Source organism: Hemitrygon akajei, chromosome 10 (genome assembly GCF_048418815.1).
Source record: "Hemitrygon akajei chromosome 10, sHemAka1.3, whole genome shotgun sequence".
Lineage (NCBI taxonomy): Eukaryota > Metazoa > Chordata > Chondrichthyes > Myliobatiformes > Dasyatidae > Hemitrygon > Hemitrygon akajei.
In genome coordinates this window covers 169,320,174-169,333,125 of record NC_133133.1, presented here as the reverse complement: position 1 = coordinate 169,333,125, position 12,952 = coordinate 169,320,174, and the positions used below count along the sequence as shown (strand labels likewise).

The window sequence follows — 12,952 nt, the reverse complement described above, 5'->3', positions numbered from 1 at the left end:
CTATATAGGTGAAGGGTGTAAGAAACAAAGTCAATTCAATTCAATTCACTTCCATATTCTCACCTCTCACTGAGTGAAAAAATTCCACCTCGTTCCCCCTAAATCTTTGACCTTTCACCCTAAATCCATGACCTCTATCATTGTTAGCAGGTTTACCTGTCAATCTTAAGATTTTTGGTAACTAAGTCTCAGTATCAGGTGGCTTCTATGACTGATGGAAATTGTAAATGAACCACTAATAAGCAACTAATACTAAATGCTGGAGGAACTCAGCAGGTCAGGCAGCATCTATGGAAATGAATAGATAGTTGATGTTTCGGGCTGAGACACTTCTTCAGGAATGAGAAGGAAGGGAAAAGATGCCAGAATAAAAGGTTGGAAGGAGGGGAAGGAGGATAGCTAGAAGGTGATAGGTGAAGCCATGTGGATAGGAAAGGCAAAGGGCTGGTGAGGAAGGAGAGGAGAGTAGACCATAAGAAAAAGGGAAGGAGGAACACCAGAGGTAGGTGATAGGAAGGTGAGAAGATCAGAGTGGAGAATAAAGGAAGGTGGGAGGAGAAACTTGTTTACCGGAATAATAATTAATAAGTAATATTATCAAAGTTCATATTAGCCCCAGGAATACAATTAACATAAAGTTATAAATCAGAAGGATACTTTCTGTTTGATGGGATCTCATTGAAACCTATTGAATATTTAAAGGCCTAGATAAAATGGACATGCTGAGGATGTTTGCTATAGCGGGAGAATGTAGGACCAGAATGCACAGCCACAGAACAGTAGAATGTCCATTCAAAACAGAGATGAGGAGAAATTTTTTTAGTCAAATGGTGCTGAACCTGTGGAATTCATTGCCCCAGATGGCTGTGATGGCCAAATTATTGGGTATATTTAAAATAGAGGTTGATAGGTTCTTGATTAGTAGAGGTGTCAAAGGTTATGGGGAGAAGACTGGAGAATGAGGTTGAGACTGATAGATCAACCACGATGGAATGTGCAGCAGACTCAATGGGCCGAATGGCCTAATTCTGCTCCTATGTCTTATGGTCTGTTTAATTATTTTATTATGACTTGTGTACATTGCTGAAATTGCTTTTCATCCTGAAATTATGTCTGGTGATCTTGGTGGATGAGAGGGTGACAAACGGGAGTTCTGTTGTGATGCTTGATGCAACTTAAATAGATTGTGTTGAATGGTTCTCCATCTGTATCCCTAAGTAAAATTTTAGGAACTCTTCAACTTGTCACTGGTCATTCATAAAGCTGTCACAGATTGCGTCAAGAAGACAGTTTAGGTTGACAGGATGTCTTTAGGGATTGTTATACATTGCCAATTGCTTTTACCTGCAGAGTTTAATCTCAGACTGTAGAGAGATGATAGCTTCAGATTTAGTGAGTAGCATCTCTGGTGAGAGTCCCCTGGGAGAGGATTCAGTCATTCAGGCTGATAGATTGCTGTGAGTTTTCCTACTGTGGTGACAGGTATTGCCACTTAGTCTTATGGGCTGCTTGCAGTAACTGAGTCCTGTGCACTTAAATATGATCGATTGTTTGAATTATAACCATGTCAGAATGCTCTTGGGAATGACTTCTGACTGCCCAAAAGGCTTGCCTATGGCCAATCTGATAGGAATGAGTTGGCATAGTTTTGAATGCCAATTAGTATGTTTGACATAATATTTGGTTGCAGAAATGGAGTATGATCTTATTAGATGGAACGGCAGAGGATAACCTTGAGGTTTGTCTGCTTGCAGGCAGCCATAAAGCAAGAAACCCAAAAGAACTCAATTTTAAAAAAGGACCAACCCCCATTGTACAGAGAAAGAGGGGAAAACCCAAATCATGCAAACAATAAAAGCAAGCAACAGCATTCCGAACCAAATTGAGTCCAAAGACCCGGAGCTGGAGCAGCCGGAGTAGGCCCATAGCCTCGGTCTCAGTTCATCGCTGTGATGATTGTACACTCTAGTATCAATTGTTTGGTGACAATTAAAGTAAAGTAATCATATAGCTGGACAAGTCTGGCAAAGAGCTCGCACACACACAGAGTGTAGCAGCCAGAGCAGTCTCACAGCCTCAGTGCCGTGGAGAGAGGAGTGAACATCACGGGAGAGCGAGCAGAATTGGCCTGACCCTCACCTTCGGTCCCAACACCCTGCCTTTCCAGTCCATCAAGGCTGGCATTTAAATCGTCTGAACCCCACCTCGTTCTAGGACCTGAGCCCCATCGCAGCGCGACACTCTGGGCCCAGACCTTGCCACACTGCCTAAAGCCATTCTCAACCTTGGCGATTAAGAGTGATCCAACCTCACAGGAAACCGCTGTGAATAAGCGAGGACGGACACGGACTCACACACACACACACACACACACTCTCACACGCAGACACACATACTCACTCACGTACTCACACTCTCTTTCACTGGTGGTGAGCACTGAACTCAGGTTGCCAGAAACGTGGGGCAGCATCTTTACCAGCTGAGTCACTGTGCTGGCCGCCTTCTGGGTAGAAACTTTGCTTCTCAGGTTCCTATTAAATCTCTCTCATCTCATTTTAAACCTATGCCCTGTAGTTTTCGATTCACCTACTTTGGGAAGAAGACTGCACATTCTTCCTATCTATGTTTCTCATTATTTTAAACACCTTTCTAAGATAATCCCTCTTTCTCCTATGTTACAAAGAAAAAAAAATCCTGCTTAACCTCTGTCCATTACTCAGTCCCTCAAATCAATGGTTCAGTTTAATATCAGAGAACGTGTACAGTATACAACTGGAAATTCTTGCTCATTGTAGACATCCACAAAACAAATCCCCAAAGAATAAATGACAGAAACTGTTAGAACCCCAAAGCCCATCTAACCCCTCCCATGCACACAGAGCTGCGCATCAACCCTCCCACTCCCCCCACTTGCTCCAGCAAAAGCATCACCACCCCACCACCCACCATGCAAGCAACTGCAAAGCTCCCAAAGAGAACCTGATCTAGAATCCATCAGAAACTACTGTCCATCCTGACACTTCGACATCTTTGACAGGCTCTCTCTGTCACAAGTGAGGGAGAGCGGTATCACTGACAGCATCCTCTCAGAAGTGAAGGCAGTGGATTTTTTAAAGGATTAAGCAACTATCCATATTTTGCATCTTCTGTTGGTCCTTCAAACTGACTGCAGTCAGGATCTGAGAACAGCTGTACATCCTTACTTGCACATTTAAAGAGTCTCTTACCTGTTAAGAGAATGGTTGCAAGCTGCCTGTTTCAAGTCATAGAGTTTTAAAGCATGGGAACACACTTCACTGCCCATCTCACCAACATTGATCAGAATGTCCATCTAAGCCAGTCACAAGCCATTTACAAGTCTGGTCTGAAAATTGTTTTGTGTGTGAAATTAGATTTTTATGAGACTTTTTGTTATGTTTTGTAACTTCAAAGCATTAAACTAATTAAAAGGAAGATGCGGGAGTCCGGGAACGCGGCTGTAACTTTGAGTTTCCCTTAAATGAGGTGTGCACATATCATGTATGAAATTAACTTATTTTTACATATAACCTGTAATTAATTATTTAAACAAACAAGATGCCTAATCAAACAATCTTTAGAGACACATCCCAGTAACAGGCCCTTCTGGCCCAAAGAACCCCTGCCACAAAATTACAGCCATGTGATCAATTAACCTGTTAACCCATATGTCCTTCTAATGGGGGAGGAAACCCGAGCACCCGGAGGAAATCCACGTGGTCATGAGGAGAATGTACAAGGTTCTTACAGTCAGCAGCAGGAATTGAACCTGGGTCGCTTGTACTGTTATAGCATTACCCTAACTACTATGTAACTGTGGCACCCCACTTTCCTCTGCTGGTTTTTGAATGGGAAACTGGTTATTAGATTTTCCTCTCAGCTTTCTAATCATGTTATTCAGGCAGTAAAGATGAGCACAATACCCTAATATTATATCATGGGAAGAGATTGTTCAACCCATTATATTTTTGCCAGTTTTCAGTGATGAGATTTGTCAGTCCCTCTCTTTGTCAGTGATTGATTCCTTTTGCAGTACCCGTAAAGGCACGAAGCTTCAGATCATAAATACACTCAGTATTAAAAAAATCCTCATGTCAGCATCTGACAGAAAAACTGAAAAGGGATAAATGATAACACTGCAGTTTGAAAGAATTAATCTAGCAAATTCAAGCATTATTTTAGAGTTTTGTTTCCCTAACTTTTCTGCATAAGGATTGTTTGAAACATACATAGATATCTGGTATAATCTGATTCTTACATAATTGCGTTTAGTTCTTCCTTCTCTTTTTTGTAGAGCTGGCTATTTACCACAGAGCATTCCTCTGGAGATTATGAAGTACCTTTCTAACGAGAAAGAGTTTCTTCCATGGGAAGCTGCAAGTGATGCTTTGATTTATCTGGACCGGTTGGTGGATCTGAACAAGGATTACAATATTTTTAGGGTAAGAGTTTTTAAATTTTAAGTAAGATTTATGTATTTGACAGAAAAAATAACCACAATTATAGTAGGAAGTAATTGGGTAGCAGATTGTCTTTGGTGAGTGGTGCAGTTTGTTCCACTCTCCTTTCAACCAAATGATTCCATTGAAGTTGTTCAGAGGAATACACACAAAAAAATTGGAGGAATTGGCAAGTCAGACAGCATCTATGGAAAGGAACGTTTTAAGTCTTCTCCATAGATGCTGCCGGACCTGCTGAGTTCCTCCACAATTTGTGCGTGTTACCTGGATTTCCAGTCCCTTGTGTTTAGAACCAGTTGGTCAGTCCGTATTAGGGATGTGGGCATAACAGGTGAACAGTTCTCTAGCACCTCTTTAGTAACCAGTTATGTAATTTTACTTTCTGAGTTTTGTTAGTAGAAGTAGTAGCTAAAAAGTAACATTAAGCTCCGGCTGTAAATTAGACTGTGTAATGAATTACCTAACTAAATTTGAAAATGTGTATATGACAGAACTTCTATGAAGTAAAAGAGATGGAGAGCATTACTACAACTGGTAATAAAAGTATTAATCCTACTATTAAAAAGAGAATGCCAAGAATTTGGAATAAAGACATTCTGAAAGAAATGAGATTATTGCAGGTAGCTCTAATAGGATCAAATTCATGTTGCACTGTACTACTGCCACAATAAAACAGAAATTTCATGACCTGTGAGTGATGATAAACTTAGTTCTGATATGGGTCTCTATTGTGGACTGAGAGTGGGAAGTGGGTAGGGAGAGGGGAATCATGGTTGGGAAAAGGGGAAGGGAGAGGGGAGGGAGCAGGAAGTACCAGGGAGACATACCATAATGATCAATAAACCAATTGTTTAGAATCAAATGGCCTTACCTGGTGTCTCAGGGCTGGGTGTGTCTGTACCCATGCCACTCCCTGACCCTGCCCCAGCACTCCTTCTCTGCCACCTATCCCACAGCCCTCCTATGGTCCTCAACCCAAACCATTCCAAACATCCTTTGCTCATCCTTGGCTCCAACCAGATTTACAAACTCGCTCTCTGCTCCACGTTGTCAAAGTGCAAAGGTTCAAAGTAAGTTTATTATCAGAGTACACACAGGATATGTTGCCATATATTACCTTCAGATTCATTTTCTTGTGGGCGTTCACAGAAAAAGAAATACAATAAATTTACTTTGCTCCATATAGACAAATATGGGACTGTGAAAAGTCTTGGGCACCTTAACTAAGATTTTTCACAGTCCTGTGGACCAAATAATAACTGTGCAATTATCAAATGGGATTAAAATAAATGTGTAATGATTGCATGTTCGTTGCTTAATACATTACTAACACCACATTAATTGTGAAATTGGATGGACAGCAAAATAACCTATCTTCTTATCCTTTCTTTCTTCCTTCAGCAATACATTGCGCAGCAAGTTGCCCCAATGTACAACCTCCTGGGATGGCCGGAAGATGCAGCAAACAGTTCTGATTTTGACACATCATATCAGACTGAGTTAAAATCATTTACCTTTGTCAAACTTTAGAAACTATTTGTAAATAATTTTATGGGAATAAGTTCATCCTTTGTTGTACAAATTAAATCCACTATATGGTCTTCCATTGATTGAATGGAACTGACTTTCAGAGTGATCAAGGTGTTTAAGTCACCATATTTTGTACGTCAAATCAAATTCGAGCTTAATTATCATTCAAACAAATATGTGTGTGTGTGTATATATATATATATTTATATAAAATTTTCATTTAACAGAGGATGAATTTCTAGCCCAGCAGCTTTTTAACAGTTCAGTAAATATTGATCATGTTATCAGATGTGGGTTTACAGTGTCAAACCAATGGGAAATTATTTACCACAAGACCATACGACTCGGAGCAGATTTAGGCCTTTTGGCCTATCGAGTCTGCTCTGCCATTCAATCATAGCTGATCCTTTTTCATCCTCCTCAACCCCATTCCCTGGCCTTCTCCCTGTAACCTTTGATGCTGTGTGCAGTCAAGAAGCTAACAATCTCTGCCTTAAGTACACACAACGACTTGGCCTCCACAGCTGCCTGCAGTAACAAATTCCACAAATTCCCCACCCTCTGACTAAAGAAATTTTTCCGCATCTCTGTTTTAACTGGACGCCCCTCCATCCTGAGGCTGTGCCCTCTTGTCCTAGACTCCACACCATGGGCAACATCCTTTCCACATCTACTCATTTCAACATTTGAAAGGCTTCAATGAGATCCCCCCCCCCTATCCATCTAAATTCCAGTGAGTGCAGACCCAGAGCTATCAAACATTCCTTGTATGATAACCCTTTCATTCCAAAACTGTTCACAATACTTCAGGTGAGGCTTCAGCATGACATCCCTGCTCTTGTATTCTAGACCTCTTGAAATGAATGCTAACATTGCATCTGCCTTCCTCATCATGATTCAACCTACAACCTGTAACCCTGCAAGGGTGACTGTGGAATAACAGTTACACACCTGAGGAAAGGCGAAGATAAATTACAGAACTTAACGTGTTGGTTGTTCGTTACTAATCATCTGAAGTTCAAAGTAAATGTTATTATCAGAGTACATATGTGTCACCACATACAACCCTGAGATTCCTTTTCCTCTGGGCATAACTCTGCAAATAGTAACTATAAACAGGATTAATGAAAGATCAGGTAGAATGTAGAAGACAACAAACAGTGCAAATACAAATATAAATAAATAGCAATAAATAATGAGAGCATAATATAATGAGAGAAAGAGATCTAGAAGTGTGATCATTGGTTGTGGGAACATCTGAAGAGATGAGTGCAGGTTTCCCCTTTTGTTCAAGAGGTCAATGGTTATGGAGTAGTAACTGTTCTTGAACCTGGTGATGCAAGTCCTGAGGCTCTTGTACCTTCTACCTGACATCAGCAGTGAGAAAAGAGCATGGCCTGGGTGGTGAGGATCTCTGAGGAAGGATGCAGCTCTCCTATTTCAGGATTTCATGTAGATGTGCTCAATGGTTGGGAGGGCTTTACCTGTGACATACATTTGTGTCATCTAGAGGTATAAAAGGCTTTGGGGGAGTCAGGATGTATGAAAATATGTTTATATAAAAATACAGGTATGTACGATATGTATACTGTATGTGATTCACTCATTGCAATTTACTCAGCCTATGACCTGTTCTTGTCACCATTGTATTTATGAAGCTGTTCCAATTCAATGCTGGTTAATGATAATTTCATTGACAGTGATAGTGGAGCACATGGTGATGAAATGCAATTAAATGGTAGACTCTATCTAATTCTAACCTGTTTATTATAATAAGATCTTAAAACCTTGAGTAAGTATTGACAGATAGTTAACACTGGGATGACTTCCATTAGCACCTCACAAATGCTTCTCCTGAAGCCACTTCCCCTTACCTTATTTTTTAATTTAGTCACCTAGTGTAGGGGTGAGATGTACAGAGGAGTTGTTGGATTGCTGAGATAGTTTGATCAGATAATTGCCTCCTTCCCTCTCCATACTTGCATTCTCATTAATTGCCGCTTGGTGTTGGTTCTGGGTGCTGTAGAGCGTTGCAGATGAACGGAAGCTGTCAGCGGACAGTGGTGCATCATGACTCCTGCACACTAGGCTGCACCTTAGACCATTGTAGAGCGTGACCCTGAGATATGTGGCTCCAAAGTAAATCCTGCTGAGTCTAGAGGTTATGGAGAAACTCATCCGTACTGGGCTTCGAAGCGATTGGTCCCGGGTTCAAATCTGGCTGGCTCCTTGCACGCTTGCCATCTGTGCTTGGCTGAGCATCGAGCTAGCAACTCGGCCTTGTAATAAAAAAAACAGACAAATGCTAAAGGAATGGCAAGGCTGCCATGCGATATGCCACAGATACTGAGAGGAACAACATCCCCAGGATTAAGGGTGTAGGTTTACTTACAGCAGGCTTCAGATGAGAAACAAGCTCATTCCAATTTCTGTAGTGAGGTGCAAGTGTCCTCCACTTTCACAGGCTCATCTTACAGAGTAGGCAGTTTGAAGATGAAAAGCTCACAACACAGTGTGTGCAGAACAGATTTCACTGGGTAATTGGGTGTGGTGCAGGTTTGGTTAGCTCAGGAATTGTGACCAAAAACCGTGCTCTCATGCTATTAAAATGGTTATTGGAGAACGACAAAAGAAATCGGGTCCCTGGCTGCTTTCACTCACTGAGCTGTGACATTAATCATATATTATAGTGCTTTCACATTTTACATTTCATTGAATATCAAGAGGGCAGATGGTAACCAAATGCTGTTTCAGACTATTAACAAAAGAAATGTTTCTAGCTCCAAAAGTTTCTATGTCAACTTATTGTAGGAAGGATGTGGACGCTTTAGAGAGAGAGCAGGGGAGATTTGCCAGGATGCTGACTGGACTTGAGAGCATGTCTTATGAGGATAGGTTGAGCGAGGAAAGGCTTTTCTCTTTGGAGTGAAGGTGGATGAGAGCTGACTTGATAGAGATGTACATCATGTCTGACGAATCTTATAGAATTTTTTGAAGATGTAACTAGTAGAGTGGATAGGGGAGAGCCAGTGGATGTGGTATATTTAGATTTTCAAAAGGCTTTTGACAAGGTCCCACACGGGAGATTAGTGTGCAAACTTAAAGCACATGGTATTGGGGGTATGGTATTGATGTGGATAGAGAATTGGTTGGCAGACAGGAAGCAAAGAGTGGGAGTAAACGGGACCTTTTCAGAATGGCAGGCAGTGACTAGTGGGGTACCGCAAGGCTCAGTGCTGGGACCCCAGTTGTTTACGATATATATTAATGATTTAGACGAGGGAATTAAATGCAGCAACTCCAAGTTTGCCGATGACACGAAGCTGGGTGGAGGTGTTAGCTGTGAGGAGGATGCTAAGAGGATGCAGGGTGACTTGGATAGGTTAGGTGAGTGGGCAAATTCATGGCAGATGCAGTTTAATGTTGATAAATGTGAGGTTATCCACTTTGGTTGCAAGAACAGGAAAACAGATTATTATCTGAATGGTGGCCGATTAGGAAAAGGGGAGGTGCAACGAGACCTGGGTGTCATTGTACACCAGTCATTGAAGGTGGGCATGCAGGTACAGCAGGCGGTGAAAAAGGCAAATGGTATGTTGGCATTCTTAGCAAAAGGATTTGAGTACAGGAGCAGGGAGGTTCTACTGCAGTTGTACAAGGCCTTGGTGAGACCGCACCTAGAGTATTGTGTGCAGTTTTGGTCCCCTAATCTGAGGAAAGACATTCTTGCCATAGAGGGAGTACAAAGAAGATTCACCAGATTGATTCCTGGGATGGCAGGACTTTCATATGAAGAAAGACTGGATCGACTAGGCTTATACTCACTGAAATTTGGAAGACTGAGGGGGGAATCTTATTGAAATGGATAAAGGGATTGGACAGGCTAGATGCAGGAAGATTGTTTCGATGTTGGGGAAGTCCAGAACGAGGGGTCACAGTTTAAGGATAAAGGGGAAGCCTTTTAGGACCGAGATGAGGAAAAACTTCTTCACACAGAGTGGTGAATCTGTGGAATTCTCTGCCACAGGAAACAGTTGAGGCCGGTTCATTGGCTATATTTAAGAGGAAGTTAGATATGGCCCTTGTGGCTAAAGGGATCAGGGGATATGGAGAGAAAGCAGGTACAGGGATCTGAGTTGGATGATCAGCCATGATCATACTGAATGGCGGTGCAGACTCGAAGGGCCGAATGGCCTACTCCTGCACCTATTTTCCATGTTTCTATGATAAGTGGCATAGATAGAGTGGACAGCCAGAGACTTCTGTCCAGGGTGAAAATGGCTAATATAAGAGGGCATAACTTGAAGGTACTGGGAGGGATGTGTTGTGGATGTCGAATGCAGATTTTTACATCGAGGATGATAGGTTGGCGGGGTAAGGATACATCTCTACCAAAGGAGTTGTAAGGTGCTCCTTCCCCCATCTAGCCTACAGGTCATCCTTGGGCAAGGTGCAGCATGTGGTTAGCCCCCTGATCAGGGTCACATGAAGCCATGGGAGCAGGTGGTGAATGGTTGTCTGAGCAGCTGGTGCATATCACGTCCTGATATGTAACTACTGACACAAGGCAGGCAATCTCTGAAGAGTATTGATAATGGCTGCTGTTACCCATCTTGCCCTGAAGAAGGCAATGGTAAAAAAACTAATGTAGTAAAATTTGCCAACAGCGATCATGGTCACAGATCATAATCTCCCACGTGATACGACACGACACATAATGATGACAGTTGTAAGGAACCCACTGCCAGTGATGGTAATAAAGGCAGATAAATAAGGGATATTGAAGACCCTCTTAGATAGGCACATGAATGAAAGAAAAATGGAGAAATGGAGGGCTATGTGGGTGGGAAGGGTTTGATTGATCTAGGAGTAAGTTAAAGAGTTAGCACAGCATTGTGGACTGAATTCTGCTGACCTGTTCTATGTGCTATGTTTAAAAGCCTGTGAGAGTCCTTTGGTGCTTCTGACTGAATGGAATCAGGAACTGCTTAAGTTTCTAACTTGCAGCAACTTCTACCTTGAAGTGTGATGAAACGTCTAAAAGCAGCATTAGGCTTTGTTTTTGCGTATTCTACACCATTGAATGTGCAATACAAAGCAATTCATTATTGGAAGGAGATACTGTATTTCTGTATCAGTCTGCTACTTGTTGAAAGGAAGCAAATTAGATTGCTAATATTCATATTGCTTTTTGGTGTTGGTAATGTGATGACTGACAGCACTTGAATTAATAACATTGCTTGAATGTGGTTGACTGCTGTCTCCATTCATGAAACTTCCAAGTTCAAAGTAAATGTATCATCGAAGTACATATATGTCACCATATGCAGCCCTGAGATTCATTGTCTTGTGGGCATACTCAATAAATTCATAGTAGAATAATAACCTTAACAGAATCAATGGAAGACACACCAACTTGGGTGTTTAATCAGTGTGCCAAAGTCCATAAATTGTGCAAAGACAGAGAGAAAAAAATAATAATGATTATTAAATAAGCAATAAATATCAAGAACATGAGATGAAAAGTCCTTGAAAGTGAGTCCGTTGGTTATGGGAATAGTTCAGTGAGGGGGCAAGTGAAGTTGACTGAAGTTATCCCCTCTAGTTCACAAGTCTGATGGTTGAGCAGAATAACTGTCTCTGAATTTGGTAGTGTGAGTTCTGAAGCTCCCGTACCTTCCTCCTAATTACAACACTGAGGAGAGAGAATAACCTTGGTGGTTGGGATCCCTGATGATGGATGCTGCTTTCCTGTGACAGTGTTTCATTTAAATGCATTGTTTGTAACATGAGACCAAGCTTTCAGAAGGAGCTAAATGTATGGCTCAAAAATTACCGTGGGAGATATGGATTTCAATCCGAGGGACGTTGGAAACGGTATTGGGGAAGGGGGGAACTGTTCCAATGGGATGGGCTTCACCTGAAACATGCTGGCCAGGGTCCCAGCAAAGTACATAAGTAGGTCTGTGGATAGGGCTTTAAACTAATTGGTAGGGAGGTTGGTTCAACAGATTGGAAAAGTATGGATGAAGTAAAAGGGAAGGAAAGCAAAGGAGAGGTTACTGAAGTCTCCAGAATTAAAATAAGCCAGAAAGTTTAGAAAAGGATACAAATTTAGCAACAAATTTAAGAAAAGAAGTGAATACAGGAGATAGTGATATGATAGAATTCACCCTGCAGTTTGAGAGAGAGAGAGAGAGAGAGAGAAGCTCAAATTTAATGTATCAATATTAGTTTAGTAAAGGTAACCAGAGAACATAGTCTCAGAATAAAAGGATGTCCCTTTAGGACAAAGATGAGGAACAATCTCTTTAGCCAAAGCATGATAAATCTGTGGAATTCATTGCCACAGATTGCTCTGGAGGCCTACTCATTGAGCATACTTAAATCCATGTCAAAGGTTACAGGAAGATGGGGTTGAGAGTGAAAAACAAAATGAGCCATTATTGAGTGGGAGAGCAGACCTGATGGACCAAATGGCCCAATTCTGTTCACCTGTCTTATGGTATCTCAAATCATCAACACCTTTCATGAGGTGGAAAAAATTTCACCCACTGTTTTCTTTCCGAACAGGGCTCTGCGTCAAAAAGTTCTTGTTTTGGCTTGTACATTTGGAATTGACCACTGCCACAAGAAGGCCATATTGCTTCTCTCAGAATGGATGGAAACTGATGAAAACAGGTATCTTTGCCTTAAAAATTAGATTTATGCAGGAGGGGTTTACAGGCCTTAGGCATCCAATACGTCAGGTCTGGAGGCCTGGAGATGATAGACAGTGTTTAAGTGAAAGTACAACAACTGTGAACCAAAATATATTCTTTTGGAAGTCTGATTATAAAGAAATAACTCATAGGCTATTTATTCTATCAAGTGATTCAATGTTCTACATTCAAAAGTGAATTTTATCCAAAATCCAATGTTGTTCATGCTTTTCATATATGTGA

General features: G+C 41.4%; 1 protein-coding gene across 3 annotated transcripts in view; it reads left to right on the top strand.

The window, feature by feature from the left end:
- The window catches only part of LOC140734934 (thyrotropin-releasing hormone-degrading ectoenzyme-like), a 166,363-nt gene that overhangs the window by 129,035 nt on the left and 24,376 nt on the right, over nucleotides 1-12,952 (top strand). For all 3 annotated transcript variants that reach the window (XM_073059650.1, XM_073059651.1, XM_073059653.1), the window contains 3 exons: nucleotides 4,313-4,460; nucleotides 5,880-5,977; nucleotides 12,582-12,689. In XM_073059650.1, coding sequence (XP_072915751.1) covers nucleotides 4,313-4,460; nucleotides 5,880-5,977; nucleotides 12,582-12,689 — 354 coding nt within the window. The remainder of the gene's footprint in view (nucleotides 1-4,312; nucleotides 4,461-5,879; nucleotides 5,978-12,581; nucleotides 12,690-12,952) is intronic.